Source organism: Pogoniulus pusillus, chromosome 32 (assembly GCF_015220805.1).
Source record: "Pogoniulus pusillus isolate bPogPus1 chromosome 32, bPogPus1.pri, whole genome shotgun sequence".
NCBI lineage: Eukaryota > Metazoa > Chordata > Aves > Piciformes > Lybiidae > Pogoniulus > Pogoniulus pusillus.
In genome coordinates this window covers 15798839-15820266 of record NC_087295.1, presented here as the reverse complement: position 1 = coordinate 15820266, position 21428 = coordinate 15798839, and the positions used below count along the sequence as shown (strand labels likewise).

At 41.7% G+C, this 21428-nt stretch overlaps 1 protein-coding gene across 1 annotated transcript in view; it reads right to left on the bottom strand.

Moving 5' to 3' along the window:
• CNOT10 (CCR4-NOT transcription complex subunit 10) overlaps window positions 1-21428 on the bottom strand; it is a 42511-nt gene that overhangs the window by 18106 nt on the left and 2977 nt on the right. The window contains exons 2-12 of the mRNA XM_064169605.1: window positions 20531-20622; window positions 17480-17641; window positions 15150-15300; window positions 13249-13394; window positions 12257-12343; window positions 11685-11768; window positions 10612-10729; window positions 6323-6472; window positions 4872-5074; window positions 1059-1180; window positions 306-482 (exon numbers count right to left, since the gene is read on the bottom strand). Coding sequence (XP_064025675.1) covers window positions 306-482; window positions 1059-1180; window positions 4872-5074; window positions 6323-6472; window positions 10612-10729; window positions 11685-11768; window positions 12257-12343; window positions 13249-13394; window positions 15150-15300; window positions 17480-17641; window positions 20531-20622 — 1492 coding nt within the window. The remainder of the gene's footprint in view (window positions 1-305; window positions 483-1058; window positions 1181-4871; window positions 5075-6322; window positions 6473-10611; window positions 10730-11684; window positions 11769-12256; window positions 12344-13248; window positions 13395-15149; window positions 15301-17479; window positions 17642-20530; window positions 20623-21428) is intronic.

Here is a 21428-nt window from a genome sequence, read left to right as displayed (position 1 = left end):
CACTGCAGGAGTGTATGGGAAAGCACAGTACTTGCAGCCCAGAAATGAAGTTGGCCAGTGAATAAAAGGAGTTTGCTGTCTAATTTATTGAAACTGTGAGGAGTGGTAGGAACCAACTCAGTATTTACTCTTAAGTTAGCACACCAGGAACTAAGGCAATGAGCAGCTAGACAGTTTCCTTGATATCTCAACATTGCTAAGGGAATTTACAAATGCAGTCTCTTTTCTGCCAGCCAAACCAAACAGGACTGTCAGCTCAGACTTACTTTGGACAAAAAGAAAGGTTTATGTGCAATTCTCATTACCTGCATGCTTCACTGCTTTCACTGTTTTCTGTATTTCCCCCCAGCTGATTACTAGTTTTAGATCCATTTTCTTGCTTTGGCTCCTGCTGATCTTCTGGCAGTAGCAGCAAGGCATTTCTTAGACAAATTGCTGCAAATTCCATACTGGCTACAGGGATTGCTGAGGACTGTCCATCACTTAAAGAGACACAGAAGTTAGCCAGTGAGTAGCAACATTACTAAATTAAAAGCAAAGCTCCAGAAAGATCTGAATGCAGAGACAGCTTTAGGATAAAGAAGTTAAAAAATGTTTTAAACAAAACACACTTAATTTATGAAGACTTCTGTATCTTCCTTACTCCATATATGAAATCACATCATGATACCCAAATACAGTGTGCAGATCCAAGTCCATAATTACAAGAAGCTATTTTGCTTTGCTTCATTTCCTGAACTTTTGACAAAGCAACTAGATGCTCCCTGCTGCTTTCTTAAGTGGCCTACTGGAAATATGTATTTTCTTAAGTGAGAAAAGGAGGACAGCTTTAGAAACACACATCCCAGAGAAATCCATTTTAAGCTTCTTAAATGAACACACAGCTCCGCCCTCTGCTGGCCATCCAGTGTTGCACTAAGACTCCTCATGCCTCTCTTTACCAAACGAATCATTTCAAAATGAACATTCATTCCATTACAGTTTTAGAAACTCCTGATAAACAGCCACATACCCTTAAGGCTATGATGAAGTGAAGAGCCCATGGAAGACATACTTACTTATAAACAGCATTCTGTATTGACTGGGATGCTAGGACTATCTTACGGTGGTAGCCTTGTCCTACTATAGATTGCACGATTCCCTTTTTACTGGGAAGACCTTTAGTCTCTTGTTCTGATGTCTAAAAGGGAATGACACAAAAAAGATTAAAACTTCGTGGCTTGAGAAAGTAAGTGAAAGCTGTAAGAAACTCTGCTAAAATATAAGAATGACAACTTAAGATTTAAAACTGTACCCATAGAAAGCACCACAAAAGATCAGGCACCTTCTATTGTCTTTGTGTCGCAGAGGGATTTCATCACGCACAGGGCAATCACAGATTAGTTCTGACAGCCTGTCTGATAGCCTACTGACCTAGTTTTTCCTCTGTTTTGAAAGCAAAAGAACAATGAACCAAATCACATTAAAAGAACTGCTAGGAAATCTAAAAAGAAAACAAACGATGAGCCAAATAACATTCAGAATTGCCACCTTCTCTCCCTGCTCACACCGCATTCCAAACGCTGCTCTGCAGCTGTTCCATGGCGAGTATGAAGCTGAACCACGGCACATGCAAAGCTTCATTCTGGAGATCAAATGAACTTAAACTACCCTAACTGTCAGTCTCAAGAACTATCTTCACATCCTCTTTACTGAAGTTTGTTTTACCATGAGCTATCTTAACAACTTTGTTGGTAAGTGAAGTCGTTGGTAAGTGAAGTCAGTGGATAGAGTCACGGTTTTAAGAAGACTTATCCTAAATCTATCTTAAATAGCTGTGAAGTTCTAAGAAAATTTATCAGAATATACTGTGAAGACCACTGACAATGGCATTTACTGCTAAATTCAAAAAGGCCCCTAAAGCCACAGCAAACATCCAAAACCCAAACAACAAATACACCTACAATGAGTCTGGATGTGAAGCACATACTTCAGAAAAAGAGACAGAAAGGGAAACACCTTCCAGCTATATTTCATCTCTAGAATACTACATTCCTTCAGCAGCAGCTTCAGCTGATTCAGATGGAGAAGTGCAAGAAGAGCACGAAGCAAGCTGTTCTTCCTGTGCTGGCTGTGCTTTACAGAACTCAGATCTGACTGCAGCTAGTACATTCACAATCACAGTCAGTGCAGCATTCTTGAACTGCCAGTGCCATGCTTGTGAAATGGTGATAGCAGCACTAGGTGATACATACACAGCTTTCTAGATGAGGTTTATCTGTCTGAAATTTATTATCAAAATAGCCAGAGGAAAACTCAGGAATTCTTCATTTGTAAAGATACAGATAGTGTGCAGCAAAAAGAAGCTGCCCAAACTGAGGAAAGAGAAAATTCAGGAGCCAAAAGAGTGAATGTAGCCATTAGTTCAATTAATAGCACACATGCATGCAGCGAGTGAAACGGGCACACTGCGGAAAGAATTGTGCAGCATCATGTAATTATGGATTACATCATCCTGCCCACACACCCAAAGGGTGAACCACAGCTAAACAGGGAATCAAGGACAGTATCTCCTAATATTTTGGTGCAGTTTTCTCTTCTAAGGAGGAACGATCCTGTCCCTGTTCCTCTGAATTGTAGCTTATCCTAAACAGACATGGATCAACAGGATGAAACTAAGATGCCCAAGAGGACGTGCACTACGATGTCTGCTGTCAGCAGGGTTCTACAAATTTGCCAGCAGAGGAGTGACAAGTCTCAGCAGTTAGGAACTCAGTTCCCCAAAGACTGAGATCACAGCAGCTTCAGGATGGAGAAGGCTGATCTCAGAGTCCCCAGCTAGCCACACTACTGTCTTGCCCTTCTCAACTTCTAGTAGCAACCGAGTGAGGAAATAATGAAACTCTAGATGAGTTTGGGGTGAATGAGCAAAGATTTCAATGGAAATTAAAGTGCATGAAGAGCACATCAAAATGTGCTTTTGTCCTATAAAATGAAGCTGTAGCTGAAATTGGATAGTGTATTTACAACAGATAGAATTAAAAAAAGGGGGGGGGGGGGGAAGTATTTTAAGGAGTTTATATTACTTGTACATCAAGAAAACTGTAAACAATTCATTAGGAACATGTCAGGCAGGAAGCTTCTCTTTCACCAAATACTTCTAGTAGCCCTTACAAGAGTCCAATAGACTTCTAGGACATGGTGCTGTATCTTATTTTTAAACAACATTATTGACCAGCCTCATTCATTAATCACATTAATTAAAATATGAAAAACTCTAGCCTTACTGTTTGCTAAAACAACAGCAACATACTTTCAGCCATACCTTTAACATAGTAGTATCTAGCCTTAAAGTAGAGACAAAGGATCTCTGCTGAATAGAGGTATGTTTTCTACTACTACTCCAGCTAATATTTAAGACAGAACCTCATCATTTCAGAAGCAGTCATGCAATCCCGGGAGTCTAAACATAAACATCCAAGATACTTCAGTCAAAAATTTTTCAGAGTATCAGCAACAGAAGTCATCAATGTTGTCCCTGTGTGTCAAGCATTGAAGTGAGTATCAAACTTCCACAACCACCCACAAAAAAACCCAACCATAGAACAGAATCAACCAGGTTGGAAGAGACTTCCAAGATCATGTAGTCCAACCTATCACCTATTCATCACTGATTCCAATTTCATCTTGTTATTTCTGCAGTTCAGGAACAGAAATCCTTGCAAGCACAGAAAAGTAGTATAGAAAAAAGATCTTGAGCAAGTTTTATTGTTTCATTGACAAAAAAAAGACAGAATTACTTGTTGGGTTGTTGGTTACTGTTGTTTCTTTTAAATACATTGTTATATATGGGTTTATGTATAGTTAACTGTATATACACCTCGAGATTTTGTAACCAGTATTAAATGAGCATGGAAAGCTTGAGGCATCACAAAACAAGTAGTAAGTCAAACTTCATGTTAGTATCTGCATTTTAAGTAGAAAGCATTGACTACAGAATATGTTCTATATTACTCCCTGCTATAAAATGATGCCTCATTAGAGAATAATGTCAATTTCTTTCCAAGCAATATCTTAATTATTCCTTCTAAAATTATCTCAAGATGAAGTAAGGTAAACAGAATCATAGAATCAATCAGGTTGGAAGAGACGTCCAAGATCATCCAGTCCAACCTATCCCCCAGCCCTAGCCAGTCAACCAGACCATGGCACTAAGTGTCTCATCCAGTCTTTTCTTGAAGACCTCCAGGGACTGTGCCTCCACCACCTCCCTGGGCAGCCCATTCCAATGGGAAATCATCAGATGGCCTGGAGAAATCTAATCTTCAAACCCATTCAGGACTCATAACAAGCAGGAATGCCAAAGTGGTGTGATGGTAAAATACCAAAACCAAAATCAGGCTTAACAAGTCTCTCCAACAAAAAACATGTTAACTTCAGCTTGTAACTGTAGAGAAGCTGAAAAAGCCATTTAGGTGCTTTTGTTTCACCCCATGCCAATCTTTTGGATAGCCTTAAAAAAGGCAAACATTGGGTCTGAGATCATCCCTTACACTTTGAAAGACACAAAGCACACATACACACACAAATAATTCATCTGGAGGTACTGCAACACTAGTCTGTTAGAGCACACAGTTCAACTCAAGGTATTACCTTCTCCTCTGTGTGGTCACATGTAATTCATAACTACAACCAAAACAAAAGGTACTACCTCCTCCTCTCTGATCCCATGTAACTCATAACTACAACCAAAATGTATTACCTCCTCCTCCTTTCTGTGGTCACATGTAATTCATAACTACAACCAAAACAAAAGGTACTACCTCCTCCTCTCTGTGGTCACATGTAAATCATAACTACAGCCAAAATAAGGACTTCTCAAATTGACTTACCCCTTTGTTGGCAGCAATGCAGCATTCTGCTATTCTCAGCCAAAGACGAGGGTTTGAGTGATAAACCTGGACTGCTTCAATCAAGCATTCAAAGGCAGCTAAGGGCCTCCCAATGTGCAAGAGCTGAATTCCACAATTGTAGAGCAGCTCATATCGTTTGTTAGTCAGTAGTGTACACATGGGTCTCCCTGAAAATTTTTTTCCTGCAGAAAAATATTAACACCACATTGGATGTATAACTCAGGAGAGCAGAAAACTTAACTCTAGGAAGAGGACAGAAACTGTGGAAAACATGTCAAAACTAACAAAGACCCCATTCATCACACAAATAGAATCAAATCAGTTTGAAAAGGCCTCCAAGCTCAGCCAGTTCCAACCTAGCACCCAGCCCTAGCCAGTCAACTAGTCCATGGCACTAAGTCTTTTCTTGAGCACCTTCAGGGATGGCGACTCCACCACCTCCCTGGGCAGCTCATTCCAATGCCAATCACTCTCTGCCAACAACTTCCTCCTAACATCCAGCCTAGACCTCCCCTGGCACAATTTGAGACTGTGTCTCCTTGCTCTGTTGCTGGTTGCCTGGCAGAAGAGCCCAACCCCAACTGGCTACAGCCTCCCTTCAGGTAGTTGTAGACAGCAATGAGGTCTGCCCTGAGCCTCTTCTTCTCCAGGCTGTGCACCCCCAGTTCCCTCAGCCTCTCCTCACAGGGCTGTGCTCCAGGCCCCTCCCCAGCTTCATCCCCCTTTTCTGGACACCTTCCAGCACTTCAATATCTCTCTTGAATTGAGACTGACTTAGCCCCCTTCTGCAAATCAATTTCTTTCACATGAAGGCTGATAGGAGAGACAAACAAATTGCATTTTTAACAAAGGCTGAAATACACAAAATGCTAACCACTTATGTTTCTGGTCCCTCAAGCTAATGTTACATAATAATAATTAGTCCTACATTTGTGAGAATACACATCTTTGTTACTCTCAGCCTCTGGGGTTTGAAAGCCTCCTTTCTCTGGAGACTTTCAAAACACACCTGGGTGCTTTCCTGTGCAGACTACCCTAGGGGATCCTGCTTTTAGCAGGGGGGTGGACTTGATCTCTGGAGGTTCCTTCTAACATTCTGTCATTTTATAATAGGTCACAGAAATTACTTTGTAGTATCTCCCTGACTGATGGTAAAAGACCATAAAATAGAGGTAAGTAATTGCCCCAGTCCCATGCCACGCCAAAGAAAACAGCAACAAAAGAACATATTTCATTATCACCTGCTTCTGGTGACAACAACTGTACTCTGAAATCAAATTTGAATGAGGATTCACACCCTCCTTATCCTGTCATCTGCAAAGAGATGAAACAGGAATGTGGCTGCCAACTACCGAAAGCTTCTGCCCTCCATTGTCTCAACTCACCCATCCGTCTTCCACTATCTGTTTTCATCACTTAGAAAGTCTTACCTGGATCTGCACTGCCCGTTCCTAGCTGTGCACAGGCATTATCATTTTCTTGCAAGGCTTTTTTAAAGTAAAAAATTCCTAAGTTGTGCTTTCCCATTGCGAAATGAATGCAGCCAAGGTTGTTCCAGAACATACACCGTAAGCATTCACCTGAAAGAACAGCAGAAGACCATTGTCATAAACTGAACAACTGCACTGAGCACATAAAATGCTCCCACCACCTTCCCAGGGGTTGGCTGATGGTGGTAGTCTGTTAAACACAGGTGGGTCATGGATTATGCACATCACCTCCTTGTTTCACAAGCATTTTAATAATCTACATTGCTGGATACTATTCTGTGTCTCTTGGACAGCTGATCTGAAATTGCCTACCTATAGGCAGCTACTGACTGCCAGACTTTGTGCACTATACTCTAGGAGAGGCAGGTATAAAGTCAATTTGACAGACTGCAAATTGAAGGCAGTTCACCTAGAGGTTTTCTGAGAACTCAGTGTGCAATCACTTCAAGTTTTCTAACAACTGGCTCTTGTAAAAGAGAAATTCTCAAATCACAGAATGGATTGGGAGGAACCTCCAAAGGTCATCTAGTCCAGTAAGCAGGGAAATCTTCAACTAGATCAGGTTGCCCAGAGCCTTACTGAGCCTCACCTTGAGTATCTCCAGGGAAGGAGCCTTAACTACCTTCTTGGGCAACCTGTTCCAGCATTCCATTACCCTCATGGACGTTTGGAACAAGTTCTTTACCAATCTGAATCTACTCTTCTCTAGTTTGAAACCACTGCCCCTCACCCTATCAGCACAGGCCTTTGCAAACAGTCCCTCTCCAGTCTTCTTGTAGGCCTCTTTTTCTTTTTTTAATTAAAAAAAAAATCTGATTTTAACATTCTGAGGTAATAATTACAGACAAAATACACATTATTTTTTAATACTTGACCTGATATCCTTGTCATGGAAGGCTAAAATAGGTCTAAATATGTCGTGGCTTGTCCAGACATGTTTTCTGCTCTCCCTCTCTCCTGTTGCTGGGGGAAGCAAGGGCAGGAAATGAAGACAAAAGCCTGGTGCCTTCCAGTCTCCTCCATGTCCCTTCCAAACTTGTAAACAGGGTACAGGCACATGTTGATACACTTGTTTATGTTCTGCCCTAAAAAGGGTAAAAGCAAATCCTGACTTTACCTAATGTGCTCAGGTTTGGCAAACAGCCATTCTGACTGGCTAATCTGTGCCCAAATAACCATTAGTCTTGGGCTACCTTGATAAAAAGAGATGAGCAGGAAAACACAACATGCACTGCCTCAACATGCTCCTGCCTCATTGCTCTCTGCTGTTGCATCCTGCCATGCTCTGCCTGCTACATCATACCAAACCATGATACTTTGTATTTGTACACCTGGAACTTGCCTAAGTTTACCAGGAATAGGCATTAAGTGCCTTCACATGACAGGCTTGCTCAGCCAGTGTGACACTGTGCCCACCTGCACATCTGCAACACATCCTGCCTGCACCTCTGCAAACCTCCATGCAGAGTCTGGAGTCAAAGAGGAACCAGGATCAGGTCAGAGATAGTCATCGTCTGCCTCTCTCCCAGCACCCTGTTAGAGCCTCAGAAGACTCAGAAGGCTATCAAGACAGCAACAGAACTCCTTGCAAGTGTTTGGGTACTGTCTGGAAACTGTAGTTAGCCCTGGGAATCTGGAGATAATATTTTGTGAGTAAATATTCAAAAGCCTCTTTGCAAAACTCTGTAAAAATTGAGGGTACTAGGAGCAGCTGTGGAGCTGTTGGAGGGTATGAGAGCCTGCAGAGGGACCTAGACAGGCTGGATGGGTGGGCAGAGGTCAAGGGGATGAGATTGAACAAGGCCAAGTGCAGGGTTCTACACTTTGGCCACAACAACCCCATGCAGTGCTACAGGCTGGGGACAGAGTGGTTGAGAGCAGCCAGGCAGAGAGGGAGCTGGGGGTGCTGGGAGAGAGGAGCTGAAGATGAGGCAGCAGTGCCCAGGTGGGCAGCAGAGACAATGGCAGTGTGGCCAGCAGGACAAGGGAGACTATTCTGCCCCTGAACTTGACACTGGTCAGGCCACACTTTGAGTACTGGGCTCCTCAGTTCAAGAGAGATGTTGAGATACTGGAACGTGTCCAGAGAAGGGCAACAAAGCTGGTGAGAGGCCTGGAGCACAGCCCTGTGAGGAGAGGCTGAGGGAGCTGGGGGTGTGCAGCCTGCAGAAGAGGAGGCTCAGGGCAGAGCTCATTGCTGTCTACAACTACGTGAAGGGAGGTTGTAGCCAGGTGGGGTTGGGCTCTTCTGTCAAGCAAGCAGCAACAGAACAAGGGGACACAGTCTCAAGATGTGCCAGGGAAGGTCTAGGCTGGATATCAGAAGGAAGCTCTTCACAGAGAGAGTGATTTGCTTTGGAATGGGCTGCCCAGGGAGGTGTCACCCTCCCTGGAGGTGCTGAAGCCAAGCCTGGGGCACTTAGTGCCATGGTCTGGTTGATTGGCCAGGGCTGGGTGCTAGGTTGGACTGGATGATCTTGGAGGCCTCTTCCAACCTGGTTGATTCTATGATTCCATTCTAAGTGAACTCAAGTGCCTTCTGTCTTAAGCAGAAAGGAGTTTCTTGAGTTCCTGTAGTGGGCAAGCAGTATAATCGACCACAAGAACCTCTCTCCCAGTTCTAATAGTTTAATGTTTGTTATATTATTGCTAGAGTTCTAGATCTGTGTTTTCCTTTGTGTAATGTTTTCATGACCACTGCAAAGAATCTATTATTAAAAACCCTGCTCCATGGCAAGAGTCCTGAATCTCAAAACTAACAAACTGTATTAACTTGGAAAAAAATAAGATGTCAAACTAATACCTGCCAGAACAATCCTTTAGACTGTACATTAATACAGAGATTTATGTACAATTAACAATACTCTGCTAGAGAGATTTTAGCATTAAGCAAACTGCTATTTAAGAAATGACAGAACTACTTCTGTCATTTTGAATAGCTAAGATTTGGCTACTATTATGAATAGTCACACGAGGGCCCCTGCAAAGCTTTTCTCAAGATCAAGGTCTTATAAATAAACAAATATGTTGACCTAACCAGCAGGAAATGCACTCTCCTTCCTAAACCTATCATGCTCAGGTAACACTGTACCAAGTTCCTTCTAAATAATAAAGGACTGAAAATCAATTGAACTTTCAATTTCTCTGCTGGTTGCTGACATTTTACACGGTTGCCACTGATAAAAAAAGAATAAAAGCACAACACCACTAACAAATTAACCAAATAAACCAAACTAAGAAGACTCTCAAGCAAACATTCTACTGTGCTACTAGTGCAAAATGTTTCCAAGGGAACTGGTGGAGCTCCAGCCCGCTCCAAGAGAACTGGTGGAGCTATGCCAGAATAGGAATTACAGCCAATATTTTGAATATTTTCTAAGACTCTTACCTGTAAATACAGAAGAAAAATGTACTAAGAGGGGCAACTCCATGATTTTTATCACCTAACTGCAATCTATGCACCAATATCTACTAGACAATTTCTTGTGCTGTAAAATGTCTTACGACAGCTATCCCAAAGCAAGCACTGAACACAGTAATAAAGACATTCAGTAGTTTTACAGTGGAAGTATTTAAATCCAAAGTCTCTACTGTCACAAGATACAGGTTTCTCTCTTTATTTTTCAACTCATGCTATAAAATAGCCAATTAAAACCTCTGTATTTACAGAATATTATATACAATGCCTGTATCAACACGTAGCAAATATATTTATAGCACATAACTTTTATGTATATAACAATTACACACATTTATGTGCAGTTCTGCTTCTGTGCATGTCTACACACGTTCTAGACATAAAAGTAACTTAAAATGGCATATGACAGAAGTCAAGCTTCCACTCCATGAAACGCATTTCCTCCACAACCATCATTACAACTGCTACAACTCCTCTCCAAGTGCAGTCTGAAATTTCACTGCTAGATCTACGTTGCCTTTTGTTCCACGTCTTAAAGACCCCACATATAAGCATTGCAAATAGCACATTTACAACTTCACAAATCCAGTTTCACAGACAACAGCTGCATTACCTAGAACACTCGATGAAAAGCAGAACAATGCTATGGGAAGGAGCACAAGAACGATGTTAACATATTTGAGCATGTAAACCCATGACAGGCAGGGTCTACTCCCTTAACTAATTGTTAGTACACTCAGCATTACTGTCAGGAGTAGCCCTATTACATGACAAATGTAAGCACTTGCAGAGTGAAGGGTTTCTAGTTTACCTGTTTTCATGAAGCCTGGATGTTCAGCAATGTTTGCGCTGTTTAGAAGTTTGACTGCTTTACGGTAATTGCCCCTCAGATATTCAAAATTGCTCTTAAGAAAGAGAGAAGGAGCTGACTGTGAAGGAGAAAACAACAGTCAATTATCTCTTATGATTTCTACTGCTAGCATGAAATTATTCCACAAACACCTTGCTTCTGCTGCCATTTAAAAGAATACATGAGCTTAGATCCTAATCCTATGAAGAAGGAGCACCTTTGAATTATACAGCTATCTATATTCTTTGGTACTGCTTTAAAACCCAGCATTACTCTACAGAACTCTGTCATGGCAATGGCTAAGGCAGAGGATCTGTTTTTTAAGATCTTTCTGCAACCTGTCTTCTACTACAGTCCTGCCCATACTTCCTTCCCTGTGGATTTTAACAACATCCTCCTGGGCTGTGATCTTCCCGGCCTGCCAGAGACCTCATGATGCAGGACTGGCAGCTGCTAAGATTAGCACAAAAAGGGAAATGCTCTCCTCCCATTCCCTGCTCCTCAGTTCATACAGAATTTAATCACAGTTAGTGAATGCAATTCTGAGCTCAGAACTCCCACATATTAAAAAAAAGCTTTATAGCAAAAGGTAAGTCTCCAAAATTTCAACCAAAAAAAAACCCAAACCCCAGAACATTGTGTATCCCAGAATTAATATTTTTTTGAACTATGAACTGCTTTAAATGACTAATGACATTAGAATTTGCAACACCTGCAGCATTTATTGTAAACTAAATCTTATTTTGTACTGCTTAAATTATAAAGCAAATTGAATCTGTTTATTCTGTACTGTCAAACTATTCTTTTGGCAATAAACAATGAAATGCACTTTTCTGAGCAATGGAAAACCACACAAATAAGAAAATTCTTCATTAACTACACTTGCAGTAAAGAGATCACAAACTTGGCTTACTACATAAAGCATCATTTCAGACATCCACCTTCACTAAGACCTTTCTTTGCAAGAAGTCAGCAAATTCAGTTTTAAGATAGAGAATATACCTGGATTAGAAAACCACCTTAAGAATACTTACATTCCCAGCTGTATTCATAACAGACTTGATCTCCCTCTTGCATGCTTTCAGTGACTTCATCTGTATATAGGCTCTCACCTTATACTGTTCAAAAGATTTCATTTATTAAATAAAAGCTCTGTACCTTGTTCTTGGATCTTACAAAAAGAAAGAGCTGAATAAATTCATTCTTTTGTTTTACAACATGAAATTCAAGCAGAGACAGTATCACAATTCATGTTGAACTAGATTTGAAGCAGATGACACTGTCTTTTAAGAAAAACTTGAACTAAGGTCTTTGCACAAGTAATACTGTAGTCACTTTCCACTTGAACTAATGTCTTTGCACAAGTAATACTGTAGTCACTTTCCACTTGAACTAATGTCTTTGCACAAGTAATACTGTAGTCACTTTCCACTTGAACTAATGTCTTTGCACAAGTAATACTGTAGTCACTTTCCACTTGAACTAATGTCTTTGCACAAGTAATATGCAGTCACTTTCCACTTGAACTAGTGTCTTTGCACAAGTAATATGCAGTCACTTTCGACTTGAACTAATGTCTTTGCACAAGTAATATGCAGTCACTTACCTGATGTATCTTAGATTTAGCAACTTCTATTAAAGCTCCACTTTCAGCTTTTTGATTTGAGGAATCTTTATTTGTATTACCACCTGACTGTGTGTCAAACAAACAGAAAAAAAGAAAAGGAAAGGTCACTATTACTCAACTTCTAAATTCAGTTTACAGATTCTTTCATAACCTATTTGTATCAATCTCATGAGAAGAAGGAAAATATTTAAGAGTAAAAAAATGCACATCCCACCAAACACTAACTTAACAATCAAAATCCATAAACAACCACACCAGCCCATGAAAAGCAGGATTCTACATTAACATTAATGTTATGCTATGTTGCTCTGCAGTTGAGGTATTTTAAGAATTCTCTTACCCAGAAGGATGATAGGTACATTCTAGATTCTCTCTTTAATATTTTCTTCAGTAGCATTACTATATACTTAAAGATAAAATGTTTTATCTTAAGTGTGACATTCCATCACCAGGAAAAGCCTGAAGAGTCCTCTTTGCACTTCCAAGCCACTACTCATTCTATTGATTTTTCGAAAAGACACATACAAAAGATTTCATTTGAAAGTACACCTCATACTTTCAGAGAGTATGTACAAAAAGATGCTTGATTTTCCAAGCTAAGCTGCACAACTGCAATTCCTCTCTGATGCTGACTTGCCTTTCAAACTTAAGAGACTCGTACAGTCATAAGCCAATACAAATAAGGAAAACTAAGTATATCTGATCCTGAAGACAACTGTCTTGCCATTCTAAGTCCCTGACTTAAGAAACACTTCTTAGATCCCTGGGATTAAGAAAAAAATTGGAAAGGAGGGAATAAACAGCTGCCATATACAATTGACTTGGTTACTAAAACATATATATTGATGTCTGAAGTTAGAGGTGATCTAACTGATTTATAACTCAAAAGTATTTTAAAAGAATCATTTTGGGTTGACTTAAAGAATACTTCTGGTAGAGACTTAGTGGCATTTATATGATTTTAAGATTACCTCATTTTTTCCATTCTTGCTGTTATTGTTGCCCTGTGAAATCATTTTTTCCAGAACAGCAAGCAGATGCAAGGCTTTCTCAGCTTGGTAAGTTAGCAGATATAGGTCCACAAGCAGGAAGCACACAGCCTGGGCAAATTTCTCTTCTATATAAAGCAAACAAGTAACAATTATTTTACAGCTGTAATACAAAGCTTTCCAAACACAACTGAAGAAAAAGCATCAACTACAAAGTGCACCCACATGACATTATGAGAAAAATCCACCTTTTACATTTAAAAACCCCCAAGGCACAACAGCAGACATCTACACCAAAAAAAAAAAAGGTAATTCATTCAAGTGGCTTCAGCATAAAAGCACAGATTAAAGACAGCTTAACATGCATTTCATGTTTACAGATTTTGAGAACTGGTCTAAGCAGATCAGCACCAAGGATCCATCATTTAGACAGATGGAGCCATATGCATACACAGAATCCCACAGAACCTGAAAGGATTCCATACAAATATATGTCTGCTTGGCACTTCACAGAGTAAATCCCAGAGAGGCATCCTGAAAACTGGGAGAAGTTGAAAGATAAACATGGTGGTCTGAGTCTTGCATCTGGGGAGGTATAATGAACTACAGCAGTACAGGCTGGGAGGTGACTGCTGGAGAGCAGCCCTGTGGAGAGGGACCTGGGGGCCCCGGTGACTAACAAGTTACCCATGGCACAGCAATGTGCCCTGGTGGCCAAGAAGGCCAATGGGATCCTGGAGTGTATTAAGCAGAGGTTCTCCTCCCCCTCTACTCTAGCCTGCTGAGACCTCATCTTGAATACTGCCTTCAGCTTTGGGCTCCCCAGTTGAAGAGGGACAGGGATCTGCTGGAGAGGGTCTAGAAGAGGGCTAGGAGGATGATTAAGGGACTGGAGGGCATGGCTTAGGTGGAAAGGCTGAGGGACCTGGGGCTTTTTAGTCTGGAGAAAAGAAGACTGAGAGGGGATTTGATATGTTTCTAAGTATCTGAGGGCTGTCCAGGATGGGGGGGACAGGCTCTGTTCATTTGCTCCCTGGGACAGGACAAGGAGCAATGGGCATAAATTGCAGCAGAAGAGGTTCCAGCTCAACACAATGGGGAACTTCTTTACTGTAAGGGTCCCAGAGCCCTGGCACAGGCTGCCCAGAGAGGTTGTGGATATGACTTACATAAATTCCTTTTACCAAGTATCTCAATTTCAGTCTACTTCTATGCTAAATGTCTCTGTAATACTTTCCACCAAATTCAGCTGCTGTCCCTGATAAAAATAAAATGTATTCTTGTATTCTTCATTCTGACACCTACCTTTTTCAGAACCATACTGGGCAAATTACAAATAATTTGTCTGATAGTGAGGAAGACTGAATAGCATTTCTGTAGTTACTGTTTCTGTCTACTCTGCTCCCTGGAGTCCTGGGTGCAGTTCTGGAGCCCCCAACACAAGGACATAAAACTGTTGAAGAGAGTCCAGAGGAGGCCATGAAGATGATCAGAGGGCTGCAGCAGCTCTGCTATGAGGTCAGACTACAAGAGCTGGGGCTCTGCAGCCTGGAGATGAGAAGGCTTCCAGGAGACCTTCCAGTATCTCAAGGGGGCTACAGGAAGGCTGTGGAGGGACTACTGACAAGGTGTTGTAATGAATGACAGGATGAGAAGTAATGAGTTTAAACTGGCAGAGGAGAGATTCAAAGTAGATGTCAGGAAAGGGCTGTTCGCAGTGAGGGTGGTGAGACACTGGCAGAGGTTGCCTAGGGAGTCTCAGTGGCTGCTCCCTCCCTGGAGGTGTTCAAGGCCAGGTTGGATGAGGTCTTAAGTGGGAGGTTGGAACTGGATGAGCTCTGAGGTCCCTTCCAACCTAAACCTTTCTATGATTCTATACATACCAAAAGGCTCTATAAACTGGTACAGCTTCTCTCCAACTGATATAGCTTCAGTATACTGACGTAGGTGGTACAAAATAACAGCCTGATTGTAGTACAGCATACTGTTTTCAACATCATCTAAACCATCCATTTCTTCAACAACAGAGTGAACCTGAAAAAAACAAAACTCCACTTATTGCATCAAACTTTCAAAGCACAGAATTCTTTTAAGTATCAAAGATTAACGCATACAAGGAGACAGATCAATATGAGTTAAGGCAATAAGCTTTTTTGTTCCTCACAAATTCAGCAAAAGAATTTACCATGAAATAGAAAGCCATCAACTGAGAAGTAACAGTTTCACATTTTTATTATTCCACAAGCTATTTCAGGTTTGTGGTGGAGGGGCTGCAGCCCCAAAACAGAGGCCTCCCTATGCCTGGACATGTTTTTCTGCCAGGACCCATGGTGGTAAACAGGTTGTGTAACACACACACCCCCAGTCTGGGTATCCCTGGGGTCTGCCCAGGTGATCCCCATATTGGGAAGGGTCCAGGCAAACAGCTCCTGCCTATTAAGGTAAAGTTTGGCTTACTGCCAACTTGATTGGTCACTTTAGATGGCCAAAAGGGCCACGAATCTCGGCCCACAGTCTATAAAGAGGGGTGCAAAGGAGCACCACGTGTTCAGAGGTTCAGACTTAGCTGTTCAGACTCAGCTCTCTGATCCACATTGCAGCTCTGACCTGCTTGTAAGGCCCTTCACTTACTTGCATACTCACTGAGGCTCAGCCCTCTGGCATTGACCTCGACTCGCAGTTAAGCTGTCTGCGTACTTTTGGAAGCAGAGCACTCTCACACCTGCACCTGATACATATGGGGAGCTGACAGCCCCTAAGCCAAGAGCTATCTCGAATTATCCACGGAGCTCAGTCTCCCAGCAGCTTGGCACATTGCATGCCTGCTGCTATAGCCTGGAGAAGCAGAGCAGCAGACCTTCCAGATTGCCTGCAAATCCACGAACACAGCCCGCTAGCTGTGAGAAGACCATGCCATAAGCTGCATGGACTAATCTTTCTCCTGCACCTGGAATCCTGCCAGCTGACCATCCCTGGACTCACAGCATCCAGAAGACCAGCAGCATAGAGGCAGAGACCACCTCATGCCAGGAGAAAAGGTTAGAGAAATCCTGTTTACCCCAGAGACTGGAAACACTCATCATTCCCCTGCAAGCCGGGAAGATTCCAGCCTCACAAAGACCCAGACACACTGGGCACACGCTGGAACACAATCCTGAGAGGGTGATTATTAATTAAGGGCAACACATTTAAATAAGCCTTAATTCCTTTGTAATATAAGTTACCTCTGCCTTAGAGCAGACACAGCTTTCAGCCCCTGCTGGGCAAACAGCATAGCTCCTAAGCAGGCATTAAGCCTAAGGGAAATCCCTCTCTGTCTATAGTTGTTGATAATTTGATATTTCGAGTTAATAATCAAATCTCTGTAAACATATCATATCCTAATTGTTTTCATAAATTTGCACTAGAACTTATTATTCAGTGGTTGGGGGTGGCACAAGTTTTTAAATATTAATAAATAATTTATAAAAAAATTAATATCACCTCAAATTAATTTCTCACCTCCCTAACAAGGGAGGCACAGAGAAATCCCCCCCTGCAACAAGGTTAAGGAACTTTCTACTGAAAGAGTACAGCAGGTCTTCTTACAGTTACAAAATCTGAAATGTTTCAGTTTCAAATCAATTTCAACAATAACTAAACCCATAACTATAAAAGCAATGTCCTGGAGCACAAATCCTATGAGGAGAGGCTGAGGGAGCTGGGCCTGTTTAGCTTGGAGAAGAGGAGGCTCAGGGGTGATCTTATTACTGTCTACAACTACCTGAAGGGAGGCTGTAGCCAGGTGGCCTCTTCTCCCAGGTAATCAGCAATAGAACAAGGGGACACAGTCTCAAGTTGTGCCAGGGTAGGTATCGGCTGGATATTAGGAAGAAGTTCTTCACAGAGAGAGTGATTTCCCATTGGAATGGGCTGCCCAGGGAGGTGGTGGAGGCACCGTCCCTGGAGGTGTCCAAGAAAAGACTGGATGAGGCACTTAGTGCCATGGTCTGGTTGATTGGATAGGGCTGGGTGATAGGTTGGACTGGATGATCTTGGAGGTCTCTTCCAACCTGGTTGATTCTATAAGACTCAGAGTTAAAGAGTAATCAGTGCTACTCTCTTGTTGCTTTTATAAATCCAGGGATCAAGGCACTGAAGTTTTACTGTTATTTCACTGAATGACCACCACCACTAAGAGCACTCAAGTACTATGTCAAGATGTTTGTATTACCTGGTTCTTCAGCTGGTTAAGAGTTTGTCTCAAATTGTCTGTTGTGGTCTGGTTACTTTTACAGAACTCTGCAACAGCAGTATTCAAAGTTATTTTGTAGTCATCTTTGTTTATGTCTTGCAGGGTATTTAGGTGTTGTAAACAAGTATCGTAGTTTCCAGCCTGGAAATTGCACAGAACCAGAAATATGCATTAGAAGATACAAAGTTTAAACTACCAGGCTGCTGAGTTTCATGAAAGTATCCTCTGCAACTTCAGAAAGCAAACTAGTACTTCCTTTATCTACAGCAAGTGAAGTGAACTACAGGTGTACACACATGCTTCACTATCTGTGCAGAATAATATGCATGAGAAGCCTAAAAGTTGAGGTCACATCCAAACCTCAACAGCAATTTTACATAGGAAGGCCAGTTGGAATAGTCTACTATAAACAGATATATCCATGAAAAGTGTTACTCTGATTTCATCATATTACTTTGAGCTTCAAGGTTCTTTACTTCCTCAGTTTTCATGATCTTTCCCCATCACATATACACTGAGTGGCTGAAGTAGCTTTTTTAAGTCCCAGGCAATGATTTCATGTGCATTCTTCATTTCATTTGAGAAAGCTTGAGCTACAATATAGTCTGCAGAAGTCAGCTCAAGACAGCTTAGAAAAAGAGAGTGTTACTTTCCTAGGACAGGTTTAAATAATGTTTCTGCAAGTTTCAGCTGTTGAATGAAGTATTAAATCATCAAGGCATGCTTCAAAAGTATGATCCTCCTTTGAGGTGTGATGTAATCAATAAATCCCTTTGTTTGACATCAGAAACAGGCAAGGACTTCAGAACAGCTCATCTCTTTCTGTTCTCAGTTTGAATTTTTCCTGTCCTTGTGCAGGAGGAATTTAATGGCATCGAGAAACAAAAGAGGACTCTAGATTCTTTCAACTATATTAATCTTAAATGACCTTTCACTCTCTACTATACAGGAGAAGCCCTTCTTGTACATGGGAGTGACATTAACCTTCTTCCATGCTGTTTTCAGAGATGTCTCTCAATCTCCATGACTTGGAGCCAGCAGTGTGCACGCACAGCCCAGACAGCCAACCCTGTGCTGGGCTGCAGCAAGAGCAGTGTGGGCAGCAGGGCAAGGGAGGGGATTCTGCCCCTTGGCTCTGCTCTCCTCACACCCCACCTGCAGTCCTGGGGGCAGTTCTGGAGCCCCCAACACAAAAAGGACATGGAACTGTTGGAGCCAGTCCAGAGGAGGGCCACAAAGATGATCAGAGGGCTGCAACAGTTCTGCTATAAGGACAGGTGACAAGCACTGGGGCTGTGCAGCCTAGAAAAGAGAAGGCTTTGAGGAGACCTTGGAGTGGCCTTCCAGTATCTCAAGGGGGCTCTAGGAATGCTGACTAGGGATTATTGACAAGGTCTTGTAATGACAGGACAAGGGGGAATGGGTTTGAACTGGCAGAGGGGAGATTTAAACTGGATGTTAGGAAAGGGTTCTTTGCCGTGAGGGTGGTGAGACACTAGCAGAGGTTGCCCAGGGAGTCTCTGTGGCTGCTCCCTCCCTGGAGGTGTTCAAGGCCAGGTTGGATGGGGTCTTAAGCAACCTGTTCTAGTGGGAGGTGTGCCAGCCTACGGCAGGGGGTTGAAACTGGATGAGCTCTGAGGTCCCTTCCAACCTAAACCGTTCTATTCTTTTTTCAAAACCTACAGAGAGTAGCCTTGCAACAAGGTGAGCCAGCTCTTGTAACACCCTCAGATGGATACCCTATGTGCCCATCTATTTATAGGGGTCAGGTTTCTGTAACAGTTCACAGACTGACTCTTCCTTCACTGGCAGTAGGTCTGGTTTTGTCTCAATCTGGATTTTTATTCCCAAAGCCTGGGGCCCAATGGTGCTGGTAAAGATACAGTGAAAAAAGTGCTGAAAACCTCTACCTTCTCAGTGTTGTTGGTGACTAATTCACCTCTCCTGTTTAGCAGAGGGAGAATATTTTCCTTCTATTTCTGCTTGTTGTTTATGTACCTGAAGAAGCCTTCAAGTAGTTACAAAAACAAAAGATGAAAGTATCATTACATCAAAACTATTGACCTGCATGTCGATCTGTGGGCAAGGTGGAAAATAGACAACCATCTTATATGCCTTCAATTGTCAGAATCAAATGCCAATGAGCAAAAAGTCATTGAAAAACAGTAACTGAGCTACAAAGCACGCACAGCAGTGAGCAGTATTAGCTGTATTAAGATCAAATACAGGCACTTTGTGTAACAACATCCTAGATAAAACACAAGTAGTGAGCGAAACAAACACAGTGTCTAAATTCTTCCCTTCACCTAGCTGACATCTAAAACTGAATGCAAGGCATTGTGGAGACAGAGACGCAACAACTGAAAGGAAAAGCAGTTATGCTTACTGCCACTTGCTACGCCAAGTGAAACTGAGAGACAGTACAAAGAAAGAAGGAAACTGGAAGACTCGGTCCCTGGTTTTTAAGACACACACACAAATACTACAATGAATGAAACCAGGTAGTAAATACTGCCTTTAGGTGTTATGTGTTGAAGAATATGCTTCAGTGTAAAGTGACAGAACACTACACAATGCAGCTCATGAAAGAACACAGCAAGATGCTGAAATAAAAGAGGTCTGTTTGGTTGCTGTTTTTCAAACATGCAGTTTCTTTAACCCAACCCTTTAACCCAACATTTTTATCTTAAACCAATCATTTCTTGAGAGAGAACTATCTATTTCCAACACTGATGTAGAGGAGCAGCCTGCTTCATCTAAATAACTCATTATACAGCTAGTAAGGTTACTAATTTTTGAGAACTAGGAGTCAATGTGCTCTTGCACACTTCATTTGAGTATGCCTTTCAGTCTTCTCACATCACAGTAGACAAGAATCTGCATGTGCTATAACACAACTAGTGCTGCTTTGGGTACAACCCCTCATTAATACATTTGCAAACATGCTAAAGAAACAGGAAAAATAATTACAAGCATCCATGTAGCAGTTACATAGTAAACTGGAAGTCTCAGAGTTTGGCTTTGTCTTACCAGAAAAGCTTGTAATGCATTGCTGGACAATTCCTTCTCCTGATCAGTAATCCCAGAAGTACCTGCTCCTTCATGTTTCTCACTACCTTGATCTGTAAAGGGGACAGAAGATTACAAAAAAACATTTGCAAAAGTAATGTCAGCTAAATTAAGCAAAGTCCTCCAAGACAACTCACAATGCACACAATTTAGACTGCCCTTTAAAACTGCAATCACACACTAGCATTGTCTTTATTTGCACAAAATTTAATGGTGAAGGCCATGCACTGAGTTAGATGAAAAACTCCTGCACCCTGTATGCTGCTTCCTAAATAGCAAGGGGTGCTTTAGGGAACAACATGAAAAACAGAACAAGCACTGAAACTTCTACCTAGCTCCCTGCTTTGGAAGAATAAGTCTCTCTAAATAAGAGACTGCAGACTCCCACCATCATTGTTAATAACTATTATCAGACTTTATATTTTTAAAACTCTATACTTTCATGCTCTTCAATATAGTTCATCAAACACTATCTACTAATTAAACTGCCAAACAAATGCTGCCTATTTATCTTTTCAGCCTCAGTCCTGATAATGTAGTACTTTCTTTGAATCAAAGAAAATTAAAACAGCTCAGAAAAATTTTGAGGTGCCAAGGTTTTCTGCAACAGAGGAAGGAGATGCACCTCTCCTTCAAGCTGGATAGATCCAGCTTCTGCTCAAAATGTTGTGGTTGTACAGTTGAACAGAAAGCTATCCTTTTCCTGAGGACCTCAAGAAGAGCAGCAAATAAGCAAAGGCATCTGCCCTCAAACTTTCATGGTAACAGTTACCTTACCTGCTTCACTTGCTGAGCGTGCTAAAAGTAGTCATAGACTTGAGGCTTTGAAACTCTTGGACTTGATAATGCTTGCTCTGGT